General features: G+C 39.5%; 1 protein-coding gene across 1 annotated transcript; it reads right to left on the bottom strand.

Annotated features, from left to right (window-relative positions):
- Positions 1–2,735: 2,735 nt before the first annotated feature.
- ATP6V0D2 (ATPase, H+ transporting, lysosomal 38kDa, V0 subunit d2) lies at positions 2,736–24,514 on the bottom strand. Its single transcript, XM_014965359.1, has 8 exons — positions 24,385–24,514; positions 17,217–17,388; positions 14,487–14,665; positions 11,646–11,725; positions 9,729–9,806; positions 5,445–5,621; positions 3,778–3,855; positions 2,736–3,228 (listed from the first exon to the last, which is right to left on the bottom strand). Exons 1-8 carry the CDS (start codon positions 24,512–24,514, stop codon positions 3,067–3,069), a joined length of 1,056 nt encoding a protein of 351 aa, XP_014820845.1. The 3' UTR covers positions 2,736–3,066.
- Positions 24,515–24,665: the final 151 nt, after the last annotated feature.

The following is a 24,665-nucleotide window of genomic DNA, read 5'->3' as shown; positions in this document are numbered from 1 at the left end:
CTGCTTTTTACTCCTGGAGAAGCTCCAAACTAACAGAAAACAGGGCGTTCATTTTTCTGGCTTGCACACTAGGATGGGATTGTCAGCGACTGTGCTCCACATCTGGACTGTTTGCATTAACACTCCCAGCTGAGTTATGTAGTTGGAATATTATTTTTTTTTTTTTTATTGCAAATCCCAATAAATATGGATTCCAAACAGCCAAATGTTTCTCACTCTTGTGTCATTCATATGAAAACTTTTACCTCAGTTCTTTGAGAGGTTTGTCTTGCTGTTTCTTGAGTCCCATTTCTTATTTTCTCTTTGTCATTTTGGAGATATCCCAATATATTGAATGATTTTCTCGGTGTTTCAGATGAGTTTTTGTGCCACGTAAACTGTTTTAACTGCTTGGTAGATATTATTGGCATTTATCACATCTTTTTTTCAGTGCTTTATATTGCACGATTTCTCCACACCCTTTGGTAAAGCAATCCAGTTGTCCAGCACATCATTTGACTTTTTTGTATCTCTTGTTTAAACTGTTATAGTAATCTTCATGCCAACACCTTTGTAATTCTGATGCAAATCCAAATGATGGCCAGCTGTCACTCCCTTTGCAGACTTTGGATCTGCTCTTTTGGTCATAAGTAGACTTGTTGAAGTGTTAAATATTTTTTTATATTAAAAATATATTTTTAGAAATATAAAAAAATATTTAACATTTACTATTTCACACAAGCATGAGGACTAATTTAATGACAAGACATTGATGTAAATTATATTATTTATATAAAAAGCTAGGTGTTTGAGGAGTTACAACTTTAAAGTCCTAATTCCTTTCTTAGTCTCATTCTTAAAATGAATATAATCGACGCTTAGTACGCCCTGTCCTTACTTTGCAAATATCTAGAAAATTGTTTTGAAAAAAGCATCAATCAACACTGATGCTGTCCTTTCCATAGCCTAAAGACCAGTTCTGCTGACAACACAGTCGTGTCAGCTGCAATTCCTGCTCATTTCTGTCTGAACCAACAGTATCCACAGACTGTAGCAATAGCAGCTGCATATCTTCCCTGGCACAGAATGATTTAGGGTGGAGAGCAGATTCTTTCCCCTTCAAATCACTTCAGAAAATTCTTGGCAGAAACCCAGCTGATTTGTTTTGTTCAAGTAGGGAGGTTTGATTTATCAGTGCAGAAAAAGTATTCGTGCCCTGTGCTGAATTGTGTGAAGTCAGTTTCTGTGTCCCAGACCACTTGACTTTGTTATTCTTCTGCTCCCAACTAAATTTTTTCAATGCATTTGTTAAAAGATATAGAAAAATGCACATTTGAGAGAATTACAGCCCTATTGTTTTCTTCACTGCAGTTTGTGATGCAGTTTGTGACATAGGATGCGATATAGTTTGCGATACAGGCGTGAACCAGAAAGTGTTGGTCACAGATTAGACTGGGAAATACAAATTAAGAAATGCAAAGTAGTGAAAGCAGTGCAAGGAAGCTACTGCAGATGCCAGAATGAAATTGCAATCCGCAAATCTTACAGTTCAGTTTCTTTTTCCTTTTTTTCCCCCTCTGAATTACTAGATCAAACAAAGAAGCCTCAATATAGAGATAAGATTTGTATTATTTTCTTATACACCTATTTCTTTTTACTCAGTTTTTCTAAATTGTTGCTAAAGGAAACTCTCTGAAAATATTTTTTCACAGCAACGATGTAAGGTTCTCTGTGATTCACGGTAAAGCAAAATATTAAAAAGTCTTCTCAATTCTCTGTTATATTAGTACAAGAAGTTCTGGGTTATAACTATTAGGTTAAGTTTACAATTTAGGAACCATGCTTTTAGCTATAAAAATGGTAATGTTTTCTATTTTTTATGTTTGTATGCATGTGCAGTTGTGTAAATTTTAGAGAGAGAGATATTATAACTCAGTTCTTAAAACCATGGTGCCTGAATGTTTTCCATAACTCTGAGGTGTTGACATCAGATATATTTTATTTTTCTGTCTACTCAGCAGGAAATTGATTTTATTTCTGTATCGCATTACCGGAGACACAGTCAGCTGAATATTGAGATTTGCTGTTGTGCAGCCTGAAACTAAGGAGTTGTGCAGAAAATCAAGTTACGTATGTCCTGTTTCAAAGATAAGAGGGCAAATATTTTGAACAGAGTAGGGAAGCAGAATGTTGATAGGGCTTTCAAAATCCTTCCTTTTTCTTCGGCAGAATTAATCTTGTCCTGCTCCAATCTGGCTTCAACTGTTCACTCTATTTTTAGTGACTGATCTTAGCCAGGTCCTCAAATAGCTTGGAGTTGGTGTTGTTTGTGTCTGATGTAAAACTGATACAGACTTGGCTGGTATTTTCATTCATGTTTCATAATCTTCCCTAGTGCATGCATGAAGACAGTGTCTTTGGTGTGCTGGGAGGAGACACTTCATTGCTGTGGAGCAGAGTCAGGCATCCGTTGTTTGACACTTGAGGTGCTCCTCATGGGACCATAAAGGAATAAGTGAAAACCTTTTCATGAAAATGAAATTACTCGTTTACATTTAACTGTAGAGAGATGTCACAGCTAGAAAGCTTCTTGAAAGGGATTCCTTAAGGGGAATCTCAGAGTAACCCTAAAGTTTGTCTCTGATTTCTGTGTTGATTCCTTCATACAAGCTCGTATGCCGTGAAGAAGACCATACGTGCAAGATAAAAGTAGCGAGAAAACTGTTAATTCAAAATTAAGCCATTAAAGAGCTTTTCAAATATCATTGATAGAAAGCTTGCTTCCACAAAAAGAGAAAGAATATGTATGTAAGACCTTGCAGAGAGTTTTTATTGATCAATTAAATTAAGACTGGCACAGTGGGGAACAAATCTACCACCAAAAACTATGAATAAGCCCATTAATATTTCCTTATAAAGTACTCATATCTCTAATTACACTACTTTTTCCTACACTACTGTATTTAAGGAGGATCATCAATAAAATTTAAGACATCTGACAAGAGTTAACTTTTGAAATCAGGTATTTCTTCCTTTCTATGAAATCATGCGTCTTTTCAGGTATTGCGGGATTACAAATTCTCAGATTTAGAAAATAGGAATGTAATTGTTAATTTTGGTTCTGTGCCTCTGAGAAATGCATTCAGCAATCCATACGATATTCCTGCATTCTTGCTCCTTTAATTTTACATAGGCATAAAATACCCCAAAATGAAACTGGTTGTTAAATGCAAGCATATTCAGCTTGACCTGTGGAAAAGATGAAACAAGTGTTAGGATAAAACATTAAGGAAGGCAAATGTGATTTTTGTATGGTAGCTTTTATGGTCAAGATCTCTATGTAACTTCACAACCATGACTATATTATACTCTTTGTACACTTTATTATATTTTTACTCTTGAGTATAATTGAATTGTCATCTGTGGATTAATTTTGGTAATAGAGTACAGCAGCATTACAGGTAAGTAAAGGACAGTGGTGAAATACCTTCTTCAGCAGACTATTCAAATGAAAATTCATTAAGGGTTTAAATGAGATGGCTTTTGGATAGGCTATTACAACTGACAGTTCTATAACTAGTTTTCAGAAGAACGTCCAGGGATTTATTTTATTTAATAAGGTAAATCCTTCTATTTTAATTCAGCCAAATGTTGACAGCCATAGAAACACCGTGTTCATGAATACAAAGCTGAATGATGCAGCATAGTAGAATCAAAAGCCTAGGACTTCATTCTTGTTTAAAATGTTATTCCAGTTGGGGGTAACTTTTTTTGATATTTAAGGTTAGAAGCACTTACCTCATGTTCAAAAAAAGCATCCTCTAGTGTCTTTTCTCCAGTGCCACTCCCTACACCTTCAAACACAGCCTTGTATTCCTGAAAGCATAGACAATGACCCAATGGAAATAAGGTATTTTTGCATTCTGTGGAGCACAGATACCTTACATTACTTTATTAATTAATCTATGTTAAGTAGTCCTTCTCTACAGAAGAACTCATGTATAGATTACAGTTCTACATAAATCAAAAGTTAAAAGCAGGTAGTCAGCAAAAGAAAGAAAAATCACATTTGTTCTTGTGTTTCTTACAGTCATTTCCTACAACTTAAAGTAATTGACTGAAGGCACTAAAAGCGACTTGTTGTAGAATGACACGTGACCTTTCACTCCTTTGGACAGAGAGCACTGAACTTCTTGTACAAATAGCATCCATCAGAGCCAGAGCTGTAAACGGAGCCAAAACCCTGAACTCTGATCCTCACATGGCTGCTCATTTTATTTCCAGTAGTCAGCTGGACCTGCTTTATCTGTGTTAATATTGTCTCTAAATCCATTAGTCTGATATGTCAGGCTGGAATATTCTGCGCGGACGTATTTGACTTCATTTCTTATATGTTACATTGCTGTGTCATTTCCTTCTCTGTGCTTTTGGTTTGGTTTTCTTATAAAGCAGCATTGCAGTATTGGTCTCGTGCAACGGTTCCCAAATTCACCTAAATATCCCCCCATCACACGAAGAGACTTGCTCTGTACCACATCGACATGGTGACACAGGCTTCTAACATCCTGCCCATGCAGAGGGACAATTCTGCATCTCCAGCTTTGTTTCTTCTGTGGAAAAAGCAGTAGCCCAGGCATCATTTTGTTTGGCGTACCTACTTGGAGGTGGCTTAAATATAGGTAGTCAGAGTTAATTCGTAGAGCAAGTGTTGCATATCGATTCGTCTTTAATAACAGCACCAGTCGCATCAATAGTAACAATTTCATCTACTTCTTTGATTCAATCAGTGATTTAGAGATAACTTTTCAGAAGGGTTTTTTTACGGTACGCTAGCAATGAATCAGGTTTGCACTTATCTGAAATGGATTGCTCGGTCAGATCATTTTAAAATGACTTAATGCTTTTGCTCCAAAATCTTGGAGGCAGCGGCTGTGAAGTGAAACTCAATTTGGGGAGGGTTAATGAAGTAGGAAGAGTTTTGTTTACTAGCATGTTGATTTGGTCTTAATTTAAACATCACTGTACGAGGAACTTTGTATCACACTAAGGTAATGATAAGTCACAGAATCACAGAATCACATGGGGTTGGAAGGGACCTCTGGAGATCATCCAGTCCAACCCCCTGCCAGAGCAGGTCCACCCAGAGCAGGTTGCACAGGAACTTGTCCAGGTGGGTTTTTAATGTCTCCAGAGAAGGAGACTCCACCACCTGCCTGGGCAGCCTCTGCCAGGGCTCTGCCACCCTCAAAGTAAAGAAATTCCTCCTTATGTTTAGGTGGAACTTCTTATATGTCTTCATATCAAAGTCCTTTGATTACATATACATTGTTGTGGGATCTTTCATATCTTCACTGATTTTTTTCTCTCTCTAATGCTTTTATCTTATGCTTTTACCTTTTGCTGACATCAAGAGATGTTAAGTGTTCGTATTTTGGCTTTTAGCTTTAAGAAATTAGGTTACATACTGCATAGTAATCTGCAACACACTTCACTTGCTCGTAGTCATCTGCGTTGGCCAACAGGTGTAAGCCTTCTGGGTACAGTTTTCCACAGGTTGGATACAGCTTCTCCCGGTCATCCTTACTCAGCTCAGTGCCAAATGAATTGATGGTGATGATAAAGGCACGTCTGTCTGCCTCAAACTTAATATGCAAAACAAAGAATAAAGAGGTGTTATTAGAGATCTTTTTCGAAATTAAGGTGGGGATACATTTTTTTTTTCAGTAAGCTAAACTATGGAAACTTTAAAAAAAAGTGGACTTCTGAGCATATAGAAACATAACTTATTTTAAAAATTGTAAATCCTTATTTGCAAATGCTGGTTAAATTTTAACTAGAAAATCAGTGTTTTGCAAGCACAGCTTTTCTACTGTGATTTCTTGTACTGAAAATATCATCACTGCTGCTTCCTCATTTCTCTGCTTAGTTACCCAGATGTTGACAACAGAAAATCTCCTCGCACACCCTTCTGAAGTTATGAAATAATGCTTTTATAAACAATAATAATGTAGGAAAGGACCAAGCATCAATAGTACTGTTCTGATATAACTCAGAGTGTTGTTCAGAGTAAAGGTTGAATGGAAATTCTGGAAAAAAAAAAAAAAAGATTGTGAATGCACATATTTAAAACAGTAATTTAATAAAGTGGAGGGGGCTGTTTACTTGCCAAGTTAAAGTTTTCAAGTGTTTCAAATGACAGTTAATTTTTAACGCATAGAATCAAAGGCTTTATTTCTTCTGCCAGGTTTAGATGCCTGTAGTATCTGTATTTTCCCTGCAGCAGCAGACTGAAAGTCATTCCCGTGTCTAGATCTCAGGTTGTTCTTTTGTACAAGGCAAAATTTCACTTGCCATTCTTACAGTACGAATTAAAAATGTAATGGTAAATAAAAACAATCTTACTCATTTCTGTCTGATGTAAATCTGCTCTTCTGTCTTGAGATCTAACCTAGCTGTGGTTTTATTTTTTTTCCTTTATTACTTACTTTCATGTTGTAAGAACAGCAGAGCCCTTGCTAATTGCAGGGATTACAGGGGAAAGTCTTCCAAGTGAAGCACATACAACACATGCACTTTTTATGCAGCTTGCGAAATTTCTTACGCTGTGATTTTTTGAACTGTTTTGAGCAGAAAGGTACTCTTCTCTGTTGAGTAAGAAGACTGCGGTTGCGACACAATTCTACAACTTTAGCAGTTAAGCACATATTCATAGATCCTACTCCCGTGTACTGGAACACACTGTAACAGGGACCCAGCTGCCCTCTGGCACTGACTTCAGAGTAAGGAAAATGAGTAAACAATAGAGAAATAATGAGAAGAAAATAAGTGTGCTTGAAAAGATTTCTAGCTAATGAATAACAGAGCCAAATTTCACTTGCCTTATTAACATGAACAGGCAGATCAGCCCTAGTGAAACGGTTTTGGAAGGGCAAATGCTTTTTTTTTTTTTTTTTTTTTTTCTTTAACTTGTTAACGCCGTGTAGAATACAGCTGTTAGATTTGTAATATTTTGTCAGGGAAAAAAAAGCATGCTCAGATGCAATTGCAACCAATGCTAGCAGGTTGGGGGACTACTTCTGGTGGCTCCCAGGTTGGGTAAATCTGCAGGATCAGTGCCCTCCATACAGACCTTTCAATTCATCAGATTATTGGCGTGTGAGGTTCTCCATAGTAAGGCCAGGAGGCAGTTCCTTGGTGACTTGGGCCATTTGATTGCTGCAGGTGGTGGTGGAATCATAGGATGCCCATTTCCTACGTGCTTTAGTTCCCATATGGGAACTTGAAGGAGCATGTCTGCTGCTCAAGGATTAACGTGGGGCCCTAAGAACAGGTACAGCACTAGCTGCAGTGCAGTCCTGCAGTTTCTTGCGAAGACTTGGACAGGCTAGAGGGCTGGGCAAAGAAGAACCTCATGAGGTTCAACAGGGAAAAGTGTAGGGTCCTGCACCTGGGGAAGAAAAATGTCAGGTACCAGTACAGGTTAGGGGTGGACCCGCTAGAGGCAACTACTGAAGAGAAAGATCTAGGGGTCCTGGTGGACAGTAAAATGACAATGAGTAAACAGTGTGCTCTTGCGGCCAGGAAGGCCAATGGTATCTTGGGTTGTATAGGGAAGAGTGTAGCCAGCAGGTCAAGGGAAGTCATTCTCCCCCTCTACTCTGCACTGGTGAGGCCACAACTGGAGTACTGTGTCCAGTTCTGGGCTCCCCAGTTCAAGAGGGACAGGGAACTACTAGAAAGAGTCCAGCGTAGGGCTACAAAGATGATTCAAGGATTGGAGCATCTCCCTTATGAGGAGAGACTGAGAGAGCTGGGACTCTTTAGTCTGGAGAAGAGAAGGCTGAGGGGAGACCTTATCAATGCCTACAAGTATCTCAAGGGAGGGTTGAAGGAGGAGGGAGCCAGACTCTTTTCAGTGGTTCCCACCGAGAGGACGAGGGGCAACGGGCACAAGTTGGAACATAAGAGGTTCCACTCGAATATGAGGAGAAACTTCTTCACGGTGAGGGTGACAGAGCCCTGGAACAGGCTGCCCATGGAGGTTGTGGAGTCCCCTTCTTTGGAGATTTTCAAGACCCGCCTGGATGCTCCTGAGTAACATGCTCTAGCTCTGGGCAATCCTGCTTCAGCAGGGGAGTTGGACTAGATGATCTCTATGGTCCCTTCCAACTCTAGAAATTCAGTGAAATTCAGTGAAATTAAGGGTTAAACATGCCACATTTGTTGTCCATGGTGGAAGAGAGATCATCAGAAATTTTACTGTGGGAGGCTGGCACCATGGTCAAGGAGTTGAGGAGCTAAATACCTCCGCTTCATTCTGATAGGGTCAGGTTGGTAGTCTTACATATAAGATTACAGAATAAATGGCAAGTATTCTTTTGAATAATTAAACTTTGGCTTTTTGTGAATTCAGCCATTAGCAATCTGCTCTATGTGTGTCTTCAGATTAATAAAATGTTATAGAAAATGAAATCTTTTACAGAAAAGTTTATTCTCCTAGATGATTGACATTAGATAGGGATTTTAAAGCAGTTTATCAGAGACCAAACTGTTACCACTGGTTTAAAGAGCGTTTTACAACGTGCTTAAACTAATGTTGTAAGTAATCTGCTCCCTCAACGTGAATTTCTAGCTAAAAATGAACTTTCTGAAAAATCTGAATCAACTTTGGGAAATATCTTTACCCCTGCCAGCCAATCTCTTGATTTTTATTTTTCAGAAAAGAATAATCAAAGTACTTAATTTCTGGTTAATTTAACTTGATTAAGAATATTTTCTTTAGAACATAAACTAAAACATTATGACCTGGTTAAATAAAATATGAAATTGCATTCCCTCTTAGGACATTGTTTTGTAGGATGTAATTTAGGCTCATTCTTTCTTGGGTGTGAGTTCCCAGGGTTATTATCTCTCCTCTGTAATGCAAACTCTGATGTCATCAGAGCTCAGTAACTTTTGTTCAGTTTCCAGGGTGTAAGTTTTGCTTATCCAGAAAAAATCTTACCCTGAGAGCAAATGGGTGACCTGGCTCTGAAACTGCAAGGAATTGTGATAAACCACATGAAAAAAAAAAAATGGACCTGAATGCCGAGAACTCAATTTTAGAAATTTCTGCACATTTTATTACAATAACAGATACAAGAATATCATTCACTATTCTGCTTTGGGGAGGAGGATGTTAGGAATTTTGCATGTCATGGAAAAAATAAAAATAAAAAATATTAAACTTTTCTCAGTTGACACAAAAATAAAACATGGAATGTTGGACTTTTCTGAATGACACTAGTTCCAAAGGTCACTCAGTTCTAACTTCAACCATTAATTTTAATAGCAAAGTAAACAAAGATAGTAGTGCCACAAAGCTTAAAGATTATTGATTAGTAAATATACAGCTATCCCAAATTTAATTTTGAGCTAGGATATGCAAAAACTGTCCGCTTTTTTAGGTTTTCTGTGTAACACAGAAAACTGTCAAGGAGCAACAGTTTGAAATCAGTGAACCATTTGTTCTGTTCTGATCTCTGTTACAGAAAAATATTAACTGAGGATAACTCCTCCCTGGTAATGGACTACCTGCTTCTCCAGTCAAGAGGTAAAAGTCATCCTAGAATAAAGTCTTCATTGCATCTTAAAAACAATTATTATTCAGAGGAGAAGCAGACATTTGACAGTTAACTTTTCAAACAGAGAGAGAAAGAACAGGAAAAACAATCGAGTATTTTCATGTACAAAACCCGAATTTGTCTTACCTCAAGAATAGGTCTCATTATTTCTGCTGTAGTACCGCCTTGTTTTTCACAAAACTTATAAAATGCTTCAAGATAAGACTACATGAGAGAAGAAGAAATGCTACTTAAGAGTTGGACAAGCACAGCACATAGTCATGAACCTCATTTTAAAATACTTCCATTATTATATATTCCATTATTATAATTCTACCTATGAATTTAAATTCAAGTATGTGCTTAATTACTTTGCTAGATTGAAAGTTAAAATGTTAAAATGCAAATGCTTGTTATTACCAAAAATATCAAAAATTGTTACAGGACAAATATTATGTTTTCTTTACTCTCTAAAGGTGGGACTCCTGGAGCTCCACTGAGCTTCCACTGTATAATAAGCAGATGGCTGAAGGAAACTGCATTTATAGTGTGGAGGAGGGGATTTGGGAATATGCCATGGCTGTTGGGCCTGCACTATGAGGATACACAAATTAATCCCTACTGCTCTACCCTAAACCCTGGATTAGGAGGGAACAGCAGACAAAGCTTCTGTAATACTGGTCTGCAGAGCCCTCTGGTCTATTAAGGATTCTGGCCTTTGGAGCCATTTAAATATACCTGTGCAGGAAGCACCCTAAATATATCAGATATGTTGTTCCCCCTGCCTCTCCACCCTCCAAAATACTGTCTTATGGAAGATTTATGTTATCAAAATGCATTTGCTACAGTTGCACACAATCTTGTTTAAAGAAGCTGTCACTAGCTATGCAATTAAGTGAATTTTAAGTAGAGACATCTCAAGGGGGTTCTGCTGTATGGGATTATGCATTAGGTTCTCTCTAGTGCTACCTGATAGTGGAGATGAAACGTAATTGATCACATTGCCAGCTGAAGCAGAGGAGAGAGGATATATTAATAATTTAGAAGTGTTTTCAGAATGATCCCCTGATATTTAGAAGAGGGAGAAGAAAAAAAATATTTTAATAAGTGTAAATGTATGGTCATCCTCATAGGATATAAGAATCAGATCTGTATGTTTTCAAATGGAAAAAAGTGTCTATTTAAGTATCACTGTGAAAGAATTAAAATATGTGGCCATAACTGATGTTGTTTTGAATGAGAGAAAGCAGTAGAATACTTAAGAATCAAATATTGTCTTGGGAATTTATAAATATCATTTGTAAGACAAACAGAAGGATTTTTTCCTTTCCCTCTAGTGCAATCATATCACTGTAAGAATTTTTCCTGCAGTCTGGGGCATCCACTGTGGAAGACAGATAACAAAGAATTTGGAGAGAATGTGCCAGGAGGAACCATTAAGGAATGAAATATGTATAGCTGTTAGAGAGACCATCCTAAGAGTATTGACCTGTGAGCTAATATTTGTAAAGCAATTTGAAAATGCAAGCACATGTTAGATGCATGTCTTCCAGCAGTGTGCTGTAGCAATACTAAAGAAAACTTAAAAAGAAAGAAAATTATACAAAAACCTTAAGTAAAAAAAAAATGTTAGCTAGACTCAAAGCAATTAGACCTTTTCTAACCAGATTTACCTTTTATAAATAAAAATAAATGTTAGCCAAAAGCCTGTCTAGTCTCACTTAGGGGCTAACAGTTCCGTGGCATTTGGTGGATAACTGAGTTATTCATAAACAAATGGATCTGGATATTAGCATGACATCTAAAACATTTTCATTAATGAGATATTAAATTAGAATTTGGCTGCAGACCTAAAATTTGAAAACTCTCCAAGCGGCGGAGCAGAAATGAAATGAGCTGGATTTGATTCCTGGACTTGTCATTATGCAGGTGACCTTAGACAGCTTGCTTTATCTCACCATGCTTCTGTTTCCCCATCCATAAAACAGGGTTAATGATACTGACCCCCTTTTCCGAGACACTTGGAAAAACCCAAAGTCTTATCGTTACGTTGCAAGAACTTGCCTTGTACAGTTTGTTGCGCATTATTTCAATGTTCATTTCGTCCAGGTCGTTTTCAGACAAGCAGTCTTGAAAGAAAGCAGCTGAAAGCAGAGTTTATTATATTGCAGTGTAAATCTACAGGCTGGTAATATGCAACCCTTGTCTATTGCCATTCACCGGTGCATACTCATGCATCTGAGGTTTCTGGTGTACAACAAAGAGTGATATAACGGAGAGGAAGAGAAATCCTCTTGATTTTCCCCTTATCCCCCTACTCCCTCCTTTTTAATGAGAAACTGCTGTAAAGGGAATCAATCAGTGCCGCAGCCAGAGTCCACATCTCCAGAGAAAATCAGATGGGAAATGCTAATGAAAGCCTTAATCTTCTCTGAAGTATATGGTTTGGGCATTAGGGAGATTTTCTAGTGAGGAACATGAAAGATAATTTTCGTCTTAAATCATGCAGGTGTTCTGCAACTGTTTAGGAGAATCCTTTTTCCTATTTTCCCTCTAAACTCTTCGGGTACGTCTGTAGTGGGGGAAAGGCAACAGGTTGCAGTTAGTAAGGGGCACAGGCTTCGACCTTGACCATCTGGGCTTCCAGATCCTCTGCAGGACTGGGCAAAGAGCAAGCTTTTGAAGAGGGAAGCAGAGGATGAAGTTCATTTGAGCAGCTGGACCACTTAAAAGCACTGTATTCATGGCTGACCCTCGCATGCCAGTCCCTCACTGTTCCTAAGCTGTGCCAGTCCTGCGTGACAGAGAGCATTGTCTCAAACAGTGGCAATGGAAGATGGTATTTAGGGAGAGCATGTGAGGATGAGCAGGTTTTGTGGTCTTCTCCCTTCCTACTCTCCCAGCATCCAGGTTTTGGATGAAGAATGTTAGAGGCTATAGCCCTGACAGTTCCCTTTAGTACCTCTTTGTAGATCCATTGCCATCAAATTTGTCCCATATTTTAAAGATCTGATACTGCTCTCTGCTTTTACAAACTTGTTTAGCAGAAAAAAAAAAAAAAGAAAAATCCAAAAATTTACTCCCAGCTGTGTAAAATCAGTGTTTCATTCTACCTGTTTTAAAACTATTTTTTCTGCTGGGATTTGGTCTTCTAAAGGATTTGGTGAGCAACAGTTGGTAGCTCACCATGGACAAACCGCTGTCCTCAGGACTTCGTAAACATCGTCCGTATCTCCCCTCAGCCATGTCCTCTCCAAACTGGGGTCCAGGCATTTTAGTCCATCCCCAGATGGCAGTGCCATCCCCTTGTTCCAACTGGTTCCAACAGACCCTCCTCAGGGCACAGCCCAGCCCCTCAACCGAGCTGGTGGTGTCCTGGGAAAATGTATTTAAGAAAGGGCAAAACCCGCAGGATGTGGAGAGGAGAAGGGAAGAAAATTTTGAGAAATAGCAGAGGGAACACCAAGGTCAGAGAAGGAGGAGTAATCTCTCCATAGCTCTGGAGCAGGTGCTCCCTGCTACCTGTGGAGCTGGAACAGAGGCTACTCAGAACTGCAGACCCTGCAGGGCCCACACTGGGGCAGAAGATCATTATCTCCTTGAAGGGACTGAGCAGAAGCTGTGGTGACAACAAGGGGGCAAAGGAGAGAAGCCTGGAGGAAGCAAAGGAGCAGCAAAGCAGGAAGGGAAGGTGTTTTCTCTAAGTGTGTAAGTGCTTCTTTCTTGTTTGCTTCCTCATGGCCTCAAGTTGCACCAAGGAAAGTTCAGATTGGATATTAGGAAATTTTTTTACATGGAAAGGGTTATTAAGCATTGGAATGGGCTGCCCAGAGAAGTGGTTGAGGCACCATCCCTGGAGGTGTTCAAAAGAGGGTTGACATAGTGCTTAGTGACGTGGTTTAGTGATGGTTTTTATCAGAGTTAGGTTGATGGTTGGACTAAATGATCTTAAAGGTCCCTTCCAACCCAGAAAATTCTATGATTCTATGACTCTAATGCCTGGATCAGTAATTACTTATATATGCATTAGTCCACAATAAATCAAGTCAGTTTTCTCCGAGTTGAGTCTGTTTTGCCTGCAACAGTATGTTGTAGGTGATCACAGCCCATGAGCTCCTTTTTCCCCCTGTTTTCTCCCCAGCTGTGCTGGGGGTGAGCGAGTGGCTGAATGGTTTCTGTCTGGGACCAACCAACCACAGCTTCTTGAGAAACAGAACCCAAACCCACTCGCAGTACTCAAGACACGGGCACGCGGTGGTTTCATATTTGTTCAAATCCATCCAGTTCCATCTTATTCTCAGGACCCTTCACAAGGGTGCCCCAGACCTTGTTAGTTTTTGTTTGTGATGTCTGCTGCAGCACATTGAGCAGAGTTTCATCCCAATTTCAGAATGTGACATTCCCTACCTCACTGTGTTTTGCTTTTAGATTTAGTTCTTCAAAATGGGGATTTTCTTTGTGTTAGAGTCACGCCGAAATCCCAAGAGGGAATCTAGATTCTACCACAACATCTAATATTTATTAGTCACTGTCTGCTTGTTGATCCTTAGTGAGGGATAGGCAAGATTTCGTCTTACATTTTTTAATTATAGATGCGGGTGTTGAAATAAAATTCTAGATGTTCTTTATCAGTGGCTACTTTGGTTATAAAAGATATCCATTACACTTCTTGAGTAGCATGTTTTCTGTGTGTCTGCTACCCAAGGTTGATATAGAAACTGTTAATAAATGTTACTTGAAAATGTCCTGAACATCACTTCAGAAGTGCTTGGTCCACACTTGATGTTTTGTGCTACCAAAACACAGCATACCCAGTGGAAAACATGCTACGCCACCTGAGATGTTCTTAAGAATACGAGATGAGTAGTTTCAAGAAGCAAATAAGAAATAATTTAGTGTTCCTACCTAATGGTGTGTCAACCAAAATTGCGTTGAACAGCTCAGTAGGGTTTGAGGCAATGCTGACTGCTTCCATTTGCTCAAAGCTCCCCAGTGGATGGCACTTGGGAACAAGTTCAGCTATGGGCCGCTGATGTAATGTACCAGTTATTAAAAGAATTACGTTGTCAATCATATAGCTGTATCTGTATTTGAAAGAAAAAGTAAAAGAAATTTAATTTTAGAATTAATTTTCCTTGGAAAAAATACAAACCCAAGATTTTTGAAAATTAGTAATAAACCTCAAGTCAGAAATGACGACAGTACTTGCAGATACTTTCATTCTGTATCAATGTCTCAGCAAAAATAAACTGAAGTTTTTAAACAGCAAGTAGGTAACACCATGCTGGTTTCAAACCATGTGACTGTTTCCTGTTCTTTTTAAAGAACAGGAAACTGAAACATGAATATAATAAGCATAACAGCTGTGAAGTGTAAATTTTCTATAATCAGTCACAATGAGTGGTATCAAAAAGTAAATAACCTGAGCTAGCATCTTCTCTAGTTTGGGATTTTTTTATTCTATATAGACCATCTGGACAGAGAAGAAGTAGGTGGGAATCTCGGTACTAAAACTGCAGAGTTCATGCAGATGGACCAGTCTTTGGGCTTTCTTCTCACTCAGCTTTCAGCATCCTCCCGTGAGGAAATTAAGAATAGGTTCTCACAGATTTCTTCCTTAGTGCTAAAAGTTTTCTTTTCAGTAGAAGTTTTCTATCAGCTTCTTACTAGTGTTACTGTCAGAGAGGCTGAAAACCGTTTTGTTAGTGACTTGGAAATGTGAACCTATTCTCTTGGGATGCTTATGACAACGATGCCAGTCTTCAGCTTGCATTATTGACTCAGAACACAGCTGGAGACATATAGGGATTAGTATCTCACACAAAATCTGGAAGAGGTCTCAGGGAAATGCAGTTCAATGATGTAATAAATGTGTTAAGTATGTTAAACTAGTGTCTCCATTATTAAAAAACAACGGAGTGCAGGGACTGTGCATATGATGTGACACATGCATGTCAATCAGTATGAGAAAAGAGCTGTCATAATTTTCAGTTTTTCCACTTTCATTTCTCTGAAGCAACAGGTAAACACTGTATGCCTCAGGTCACAGCTGTCCTAGGGCAGTCTTTAAGAACCTGTTGATATATTCACCTAAAACTGGTCAGCTACACTTGGCCTCCCTCCCCCCTGCCCCCCCAAAAAAAAGAAAAAGAAAAATTATTACAGAATCACAAAATGATATGGGGTTGGAAGGGACCTCTGGAGAACATCTAGTCCAACCCCCTGCCAAAGCAGGTCCACCCAGACCAGGTTGCACAGGAACATGTCCAGGCGGGGTTTGAATGTCTCCAGAGAAGGAGACTCCACCACCTCCCTGGGCAGCCTCTTCCAGGGCTCTGCCACCCTCAAAGTGAAGAAGTTCCTCCTCATGTTTAGGTGGAACTTCTTATATTCAAGTTTGTGCCCATTTCCTCTTGTTCTGTCCCTGGGCACCAGTGAAAAAAAGACCGGTCCCATCCTCTTGACACCCTCCCTTTAAGTATTTATAGGTGTTGATCAGATCCCCCCTCAGCCTTCTCTTCTCCAGACTAAAGAGACCCGAGTCCCCCAGCCTCTCCTCGTATGAGGGGTGTTCAAGGCCCCTCATGATCTTTGTGGTCCTCTGCTGTCCCCTCTCCAGCAGTTCCCTGTCCTTCTGGAACTGGGGAGCCCAGAACTGGACCCAGTGCTCCAGATGGGGCCTCCCCAGGGCAGAGCAGAGGGGCAGGATGACCTCCCTCCACCTGCTGGTCACGCTCTTCCTGATGCCCCCCAGGATGCCGTTGGCCTTCTTGGCCACAAGGGCACATTGCTGGCTCATGGTCATCCTGTTGTCTACCAGGACTCCCAGGTCTTTCTCCTCAGAAAAGCATCTCTGTTTTTCTGATTCCTTCTTTTGCTTTTGTGATAAAAATACTTCTTAAAAGTAAGCTGAACAGTCTAGTGTTAAAAAGATCAAAATCAAATATCTTGCTGATGTTTCACTAATGCACATTATAGTGTTATAAAGCAGATTCCTGTTCTTAGTGTTAAGCCATTTACAAGTTTTATCTGTTTATAACTGTATTGAGATCAGAACTTTCTCTTCATCTGGCATCAAACAGCATTTGTACTTTTTAAAAAAGCTACTTGGATCTCAGTATCTTGCTATGTGCAACATAAAGTTTTTCTTTTTCTAATGTTCAAGTGGTATAAAAAGTACAGTAGGTGTATGATATGTAGCTTTTCCCCCTTTAGAAAAAAGTCTAGAACTTGCCACACGCCTAGGAATTAAAACACTGCCCTGTAAATCAGGAAATTGCTAATCTTGCATGAGTCACCCCCCCCAAACTTCAGTTTTGCAAGTTCTTTGACTAAAATGATGTTTGAAAATGATAACTATTTTTTTCAATCTTTACCACTCCTCCTGCCACTGTCCACAGGAAAAAAATCTGCCTGTGCTCTTTAAAATAAACAGTGGAAAAGACAACAGCTCTTCATATATATATTTTCAGAACTTCCATGAGCAAATAAAGTTCGTAAATGTTACAGTATAAAAGTAATTTAGCTATTTTTGAAACAGTAGAGATTCAGGTACAACACATTTACGTTGTTTTAACTTGCAGCTGTGCTTTTGCTTTGAGTTTCTGGGGTCAGCTAGGGGGTAACATTACTCACGTGATAAAATTCAGAAAAGTGGCAAGCGGCTCAAAAGCATGGTTTCTGAAGTAATGAAATTCCGTGACCAGCTTTGCTTTCAGTTTATCATCGATGGTGGAAATGGTGAGAGGGCCGGTTTCGTTGGCCAAGAAGTTGCCATAGTCCGTAGTCTGTAGATGCAACTTGAGATCTGAAATTATTCAAGGAAGATCATGGGAATCAATTGTCATTATATTGTCTGCAAACCAAATCAAAAAACTTTTTAAATGTTCATGTCTAACAATATATTTTCATATTAAGAACATGATCATAGTTCATACTCTATTGAAAAGGTTTTGCCACAGATTTAACGTAGGGTAAATGCCTAATTATTGCAAATTTGTGCTGCCTTCTATCAGTAAGGCTTTCTGTGTGCCGCAGGAAAGCACAAATAATTTACACCTTTGTCAGAAGTTTCACTGGCAACTTTCATTTCCAGCCACACCAGGCACAGTGTGAATTTCTGCTGTCCTGAGCCCCTTCCCAATAAGGTTTGTTCAATGTTTGGATTTCTCTGATTTGTTCAGGGTACCACTCTTGTGCCACTAAAATAGGTCAGCGGTTTTGTCTCCTGCATTCCTATGGACAGTTATGTATCAATAGGAATTATCCTTTAACTTTGTTAAGATCTTGAATTTTCATATGAAACATTGAAATCTCAGCCAGACTATAATCTTATGCTATTAGGCTGCCTGAAGAAGAGGAGAGAACATATCTTGCCTGGCTGGGATTCTGGACTCCAAATGGCTTCTGCGGTGAAGCACTTCAAAGGGCGTAGTTCCACTCCCAGCAGTTCTGGTTTGGCTTTGTCTGATTTATGGCTTCTACTACCAGACCCTTAAGAAGCTGTTCCAGAAACTTAGGTTATCATGACATATTCTGCCTGAGCTGCCGACCCTGATAACTAAGGAAAATAGGCTGATGAGACAACAAAGTTGAAAGAAGCTTTTGTAATATCAAAGAATACATTTGACAAATTTCCTCCGCTGGCCGCTTTCCACCGTGAGGCAAAAGTCAGGATTTGAATCAGTTCTTAGTGCTCAAAGCAGCATAACATTTCCTGCTATATTGCATAATTGTGTTCAAATGCTATATCAAAACTACTGTAAATTATAGATTGGCATAATATTATATGGTTTGGGCATCCATAATGATTAGATTTCCAGGTAAAATCTGAAGTGATATTTAGGGAAAAGGACAGCCTCACTCTCACTGACTGGAGAAAAGGTCTACCTGGAGGGGAAATTGATAGGCAGTTAGCAAGATGGGCATTTATCAGTATGGCAGCTACTCTTTCCTAATTCCCCATGTGTATACTTTCTTAGTAGGCAATAAGGTTGCCTACACTGAGACTTAAAGCAAAAGAACTGGTATATTGCAAATTCAAACTCCTACGTCTAGCACACTGGCTTACTGAGGGAATTTACTGAGTTACCTTCAGAGTTTTCTATGCAGTTTAGCTGCCACTCAAGCTCATTTTACCAATTTCATCAACGAACAGACACAGGACAGCCGTGCTTAGCTAGCTCTCTGGAGCTGGTAGCATTTATCTGGATCTTCCTGCAATAGACTGAACTTTTCCTACCGGTGTAAACTAATTGCTTCTTAAAATTGTATAGATGATCGCAAAGCTATCATTGTGATCATTGTGCCAAGAAAGCCAACAGCATTCTGGCTCGTATCAAAAATAGTGTGACCAGCAGAAGTAGGGAGGTGATTATGCCCCTGTACTCGGCACTGGTGAGGCCACACCTCGAGTGTTGTGTCCAGTTTTGGGCACCTCAATACAAGAGAGATATCGAGGTGCTGGAGCGGGTGCAGAGGAGGGCAACGAAACTAGTGAAGGGCCTGGAAGACAAATCATATGAAGAACGGCTGAAGGAGCTGGGGCTGTTCAGTATGAGGAAGAGGAGGCTGAGGGGAGACCTCATCACTCTCTACAACTACTTTTCACCGAAAGAGTGGTCGGGCATTGGAACAGGCTGCCCAGGGAGGGGGTGGAGTCACCATCCCTGGCTGTGTTTAAGGGCCGTTTAGATGCAGTGCTGAGGGACATGGTGTAGGGGAGGACTTTGTAGAGTAGGGGAGATGGTTGGACTCGATGATCCCAAGGGTCTCTTCCAACCTCAATGATTCTATGATTCTATGATTCTATGATCATTGTATAGATGATTGCAAAGAGGTGTAATGATAGGACAAGGGGATACAGTTTTAAATTGGAAGAAAAAAGATACAGATTAGATCTCAGGAAGAAATTTTTTACTATGAAGGTGGTGAGACACTGGAACAGGTTGCCCAGAGAAGCTGTGGCTGCCCCATCCCTGGAGGGGTTCAAGGCCAGGCTGGATGGGGCTTGGAGCAACCTGGTCTGGTGGGAGGTGTCCCTGCCCATGGCAGGGGGGTTGGAACTTGATGATCTTTGAGGTCCCTTCCAACCCAAACCATTCTATGATTCTATGATTCTAAAGCTGCTGACAAAAGAAGGCGAGGTCTTTCAATAGTCAGAGCCAGATACCAGGAAACGGTCGTAGTTCCAGCACAATCTTCCATATAGGAAGAAGATAGAAAAAGGAAAATGACTTAATTTAAGAAAGAAAGAAAGGTAAGAAAGATTAAGAGATAAATAAAAATGCAGAATTATGCACATAAGTCTAAATATGTAAGACCAACTTTTAAAAAAATCACTAGTATTTTCATATCACGTACATTTCCTATGAAAACTGATCATTTTTACTTTCTCTTTTTATTGCAAGGGTAAAAATACTTGGCATATGGTGGGATTAGATAATACTGCCTTATTATATGCAGAGACTTGAATTCCAGCTTTCCTCAATTCCTTTTCAGACGGACCACTGATATCTACCTTGAGTCACACTCTGTAAATGCATTTCAAACACAGTGGTTTTCAGGGGTTTAGTACCCAGAGCAGACTGCAAACCCCAAATATCAGCCCCAAGTAATAACTGGTCTGAATTGTGTTTAACATCATAATGAGACAAGCAGAAATCAAACCAAACTGATGGAGAGTAGTTGACAAGACTGTGTTACTTTTCTCAGTTCTCTTACTGACTGAGCAGCTTCAAAATCCATGCTCTAACATAAGGCATGAAAAATATTAGCTGTATCATGTTATATAGCCCTACCTGGCTCTCAAAAGCTGTGGAGGAAATGCTATGCCTAGAATATTTGATTTATGACCCTGTCACTTCCATAACCTAGTTTAGAGAAGTATTTCTTCTAAACAATTTAATAAATGCTAGTATGCACGCGGTGTGTGAGAAACAATATTCAACCCTGTCTCATGGTCTTGGCCAAAACCATTGAGAAAATAGTCACCCACAAGCTCCAGTACCACATAATATCAATGAGGAATGTCACAATCAAAGGTCACGCCGTGACAGGGTTCAGTGCAGCTCAGAGACTGCTCTGCTGGTCTTAAATTATAGTCTTCTCATGGCCGTTGGCGTAAATAAGACCTGGGGACTAACACAGGCACTTGCTGTAGTAACATGACTTCGTGATCTGGCAGTAGATGAGTGAGCATTACAGGGGCTGGGCTGTTCACCAAAACTCTTTCGTGATGGTGGCTGCTTGCTTTTTTCTCAGGGGCTCTTGGAGGCCTATACAAGACTCTGGGTTTTTCAGTGTGTCCACAACATGCCTAGGGAAGAAGATTCCTGTATTCCAGCCGCCACTATTCTTGCCATCCATCTGCATTGTGTGTTTCCTCGTGGAATTGCACGCAGGAAAATCGTATGTAGGGAATGCATGACTTTAAACAGTGTGATTTTAAATCACATGATTTTATTCAAACTCGAGCAGCGACTAAACACAATCAACAGAATATCTAAAGGGGATTAACGCTCAGAAGGAGACCAGTTTAAGATGAATCCGGTTAAGACAGGAATGATGCTGATCAGAAAGAAGGAGTATTGTGAGAACTTGAGGAGAGCATTAACCTGTTTGCTGGGCATCAAGGACGCAGAGTCCTGCCTGACTCCTGGCTTTGATGGCCAACTGTCACAAGTCAAGCTGTTATTTAAGCCACTGGGAGCTGGCGTGTCCTGGCTCTGGCCAACTGGGTGAACTGATTTCAGTGGTGGTGGTGGTGGGAGCAGAGCTGGGCTGCTTGTCCTCCTGTGACCTAGTCTCTTGTCTTTTCCACCAAGCAGGGAAGCGGGGAAAGAATAAAGTGCTGCATTTACACACCTCCCCCGTGATTCTACTGCCCAGACTCTCAGCTAGGTTCCTCTGGGGATCCCCTGAAAGAGATGGTGCCACAGAACCAAACTAGTAGCATCCCATGCTGCAGAGGTTTCAGCCAGCGTTGCAGCCCACAAGGTAGCTCCCTGGAAATGAAAGTAATTCCAACAAGCCCCAAAGGATGTCTAAGTTAAGCTGAAGGCCTCTTCTCTCTGTGTGGCCCTGAACTGAGAGGACACAGGCGATTAGCATCCTCCTCCTTTCTTTCCCTCTTACTGTAATACTTAGTCTGTGATTATCAAGCAGATGTAAAGCACTATCCTACAGTTTTTTCTTGTGGTTCTTCTGTACTGACATTATGGTTTCCCCTCTGGAGATATCAAAACCGCTTTGAAATTAAAAGATCTTTTTGATTCTATTTATGGGTTACTTGGGGTGGTTTTGAATTTGTTTCTGCTTATTTGTTTTAGCATATTTATAATATTTTTAACTGAGGCCAGTTTTTGTGGTCTGGTGCTATGCCACAGAATGCAGAACGGGGCAAATTTATTACCTTTTAATGTGAAGACACAAACTGAAGGCACTATTGGACAAGCACAGTAGTACTACAATACAAATCCACATGCTGGATCTTTAATTTGGAAACAAAATACGATGTATGCATAAAGCTCCATTTTTTACTTTAGAGCTAAGGGTCTGTGGTTTCGGTGCAGAGTACACTCATGGTCCAAGTTCAGTGTTCATCCTATATGTGCAGAGACATAAGTGTATTTAGCCTTATGTGCGAATTCAACACTTCTCATATTTTCTGTATAAATAATACATTTGGTAGATAACTGGTGGGAATCTGGTTTAGCTGCCTAAAAGAAGTAGAAAAAGTTACAGTGGAGAAAGAGATGTAGCTGAACAGAGAAAAAAGGGAAGTGAAAGCTGGTAGTAGGGATGTGCCTGTAGGCGGGTTGATGAAGGCTGCTGCTTCTGTTGCTGAAATAATTTGCAGTCTAAAATTGAATGAGCATTAGAAAGAAGAAGGTTCAAAAATAAAAAAGTCATTGTTCTTTCTACAATAAATCTTTCTTAGAAAGTGATTTTATCTCTCCATTGGGATCTGTTCATCTGTCGCATGCTCTTAATGATGTTGAAGGTTTATATATCTCAGAAATGTTTGAAAACTACTTCCTTGTTGCAAAGAACTTTGTTGTAGCATGACTTAAAATTTTTCTTAACTATGCTTAATTTAACATGAGCAAGTATTTTTCTGGGAAGTATGAGGGAAATTCTTTTTTCTGCCATGTTTTTAAATATATTTAAACCTGTGTATTTTCATCTTACTCAGAAGTAACCGGGATTTTATGGTGTGGTTTGTTGTTTTTTTTTTATGGAGCCTTTGATGACAATGTTTATTGAGCTCCTCTGCGGAGTCAAGTGGGCTAAGAGCAAGGTTTAATAACAGCATCATTCTGTCCTTTCTGTCTTTTATAGATGTTTGAAGCTCTATTAGTTTTTTCTAAAGTCTGTATATTCATGGAGCAGGACTTCTTGACTTGAACACTTCAATATCAATATCAAGAGCGTCTGTACAGTCTTTAAGTTGCATAAATCACAAACGGGCTATAGAAATCATTGAATTTGTCCAGCTCACATAAGAAATGGATTTTGGTTCTCAGAGTAAGTGTGTACAGGTGTTGTGTGTGCCATTGTATGAAATAGGGATCCCACTGACTGTACTGAGAACCTCTTCTTTAACTATGAGAGGAACTTTATCCTGCTGGCAGGGAAATGCCTGCATGTATCTATTGAAATGTACTTGTTTTAATCTGCAAGAAGAATGGCAAGCAACCTTCTCAGACTTTTGTTGTTATTATATTAGTAGTTTAGACAGCCTCTAAACTCTGTTGTATATGGGAATCATCAGGCTCTGCACTTCTAATTTCCCCAAATCCATCACTGCATACACAAAGCAACCAATGCTTCAGAGAGAGCTTATTATTTCTCCTTGTTCCTTTTTCAAATTAGTCTAATATACTGCATGTTATAGAAATTATTTCAGTGTACAATCATAGCTTTCATTTTGGAGTCAGGGAAAGAAACTGTATGTTCCTTTAGAAAGGTGACTTTCTGTTGCATTTTTTTTCCTGCCAAGTGTCTAGAGGTATGTCATATGATTCTTTGTATGAGTCTGTCTTCATCAGGCTGTGACCAGTCTTGGCCACAGAAAGCTGTTTTGGAAACTAGTGTGTATTCTCTTTATTACTGTGGCAAAGTCACCTTGAAAAAAAAGCTGCTTTTTTTTTTTTTTTTTTTTTTTTTGTTGTAGAATATAATGCTTTCCTTTATCCCTTATCATTTAATTATTTGTTTTTCCTCTCCGGATAACATTTGTTCAGTTTGGGGTTTTGTTTCTTGCCTTTTTTTTTTTTTTTTTTTCCTTAAGCTTGAGAATAGTTTTATCTTTACGAAGTCTAGTTTTCTCTTCCTGGTAAGCAGAATGTCCCCCACTGCCCTAAAACTCGTGAAGTAATAAAGTACTAAAATTACATCTCTTATAGAGAAACTCCGAGCCAACTGGTAAGCTTTTAATAAGATCTTGGGAACTATTTTATCCAGCTGAAATGATATGAAACTTCTATACTTGAACAGTTCTGTAGAATCTGTGAGAAGGTTACCAATCTCCCTAGGAACTCTGTGGATGAGGCTTCCAAACCTTATCAGTAAACTAGAAAAACCCATCACTTGGATTGCTTGGCAAACCACAGTCTGTCCAATCCTAGGGTGATTTCTATGGGAACCTATTAACTTAAATATGAGAACAGTTCTTCAAAGGACATCAGGGTTATCTCTGTTTTTTAAGATAAGCTTTCAGTGCTTCAGTCTTTTACCTCACCTTCTTCAAAGCTCTAAGCAACAGTATTTCTTTCTAAAGAAAATAAACCAGCAGACTTACCTTCTAGCGTCTCGCACTGTGCTAAATTGACATAGTCCGCACTTGTCAAGATCCCAGCTTTGAACCCTCGGACCAGACCCTCCAAGTAGCCATGGTCCACATTGAAGTAAAACTCTGAGTATCCAGGCATGGAGAAAAGGAGATTAAATCTCTTTGCTGGATACTTGATGGTGCTGAATATCTGCCACTCGCTGTTTTCCTCCTCTTTGGAAGGAGTGACAAATAGTCACTGGTTTCCTGCCAGCCTATGATTGTATTTTACCAACTGGTTTCTTCCTGTT

Source organism: Calidris pugnax, unplaced genomic scaffold (genome assembly GCF_001431845.1).
Source record: "Calidris pugnax isolate Ruff unplaced genomic scaffold, ASM143184v1 scaffold41, whole genome shotgun sequence".
NCBI lineage: Eukaryota > Metazoa > Chordata > Aves > Charadriiformes > Scolopacidae > Calidris > Calidris pugnax.
This window is presented reverse-complemented; position numbering and strand designations above follow the sequence as displayed.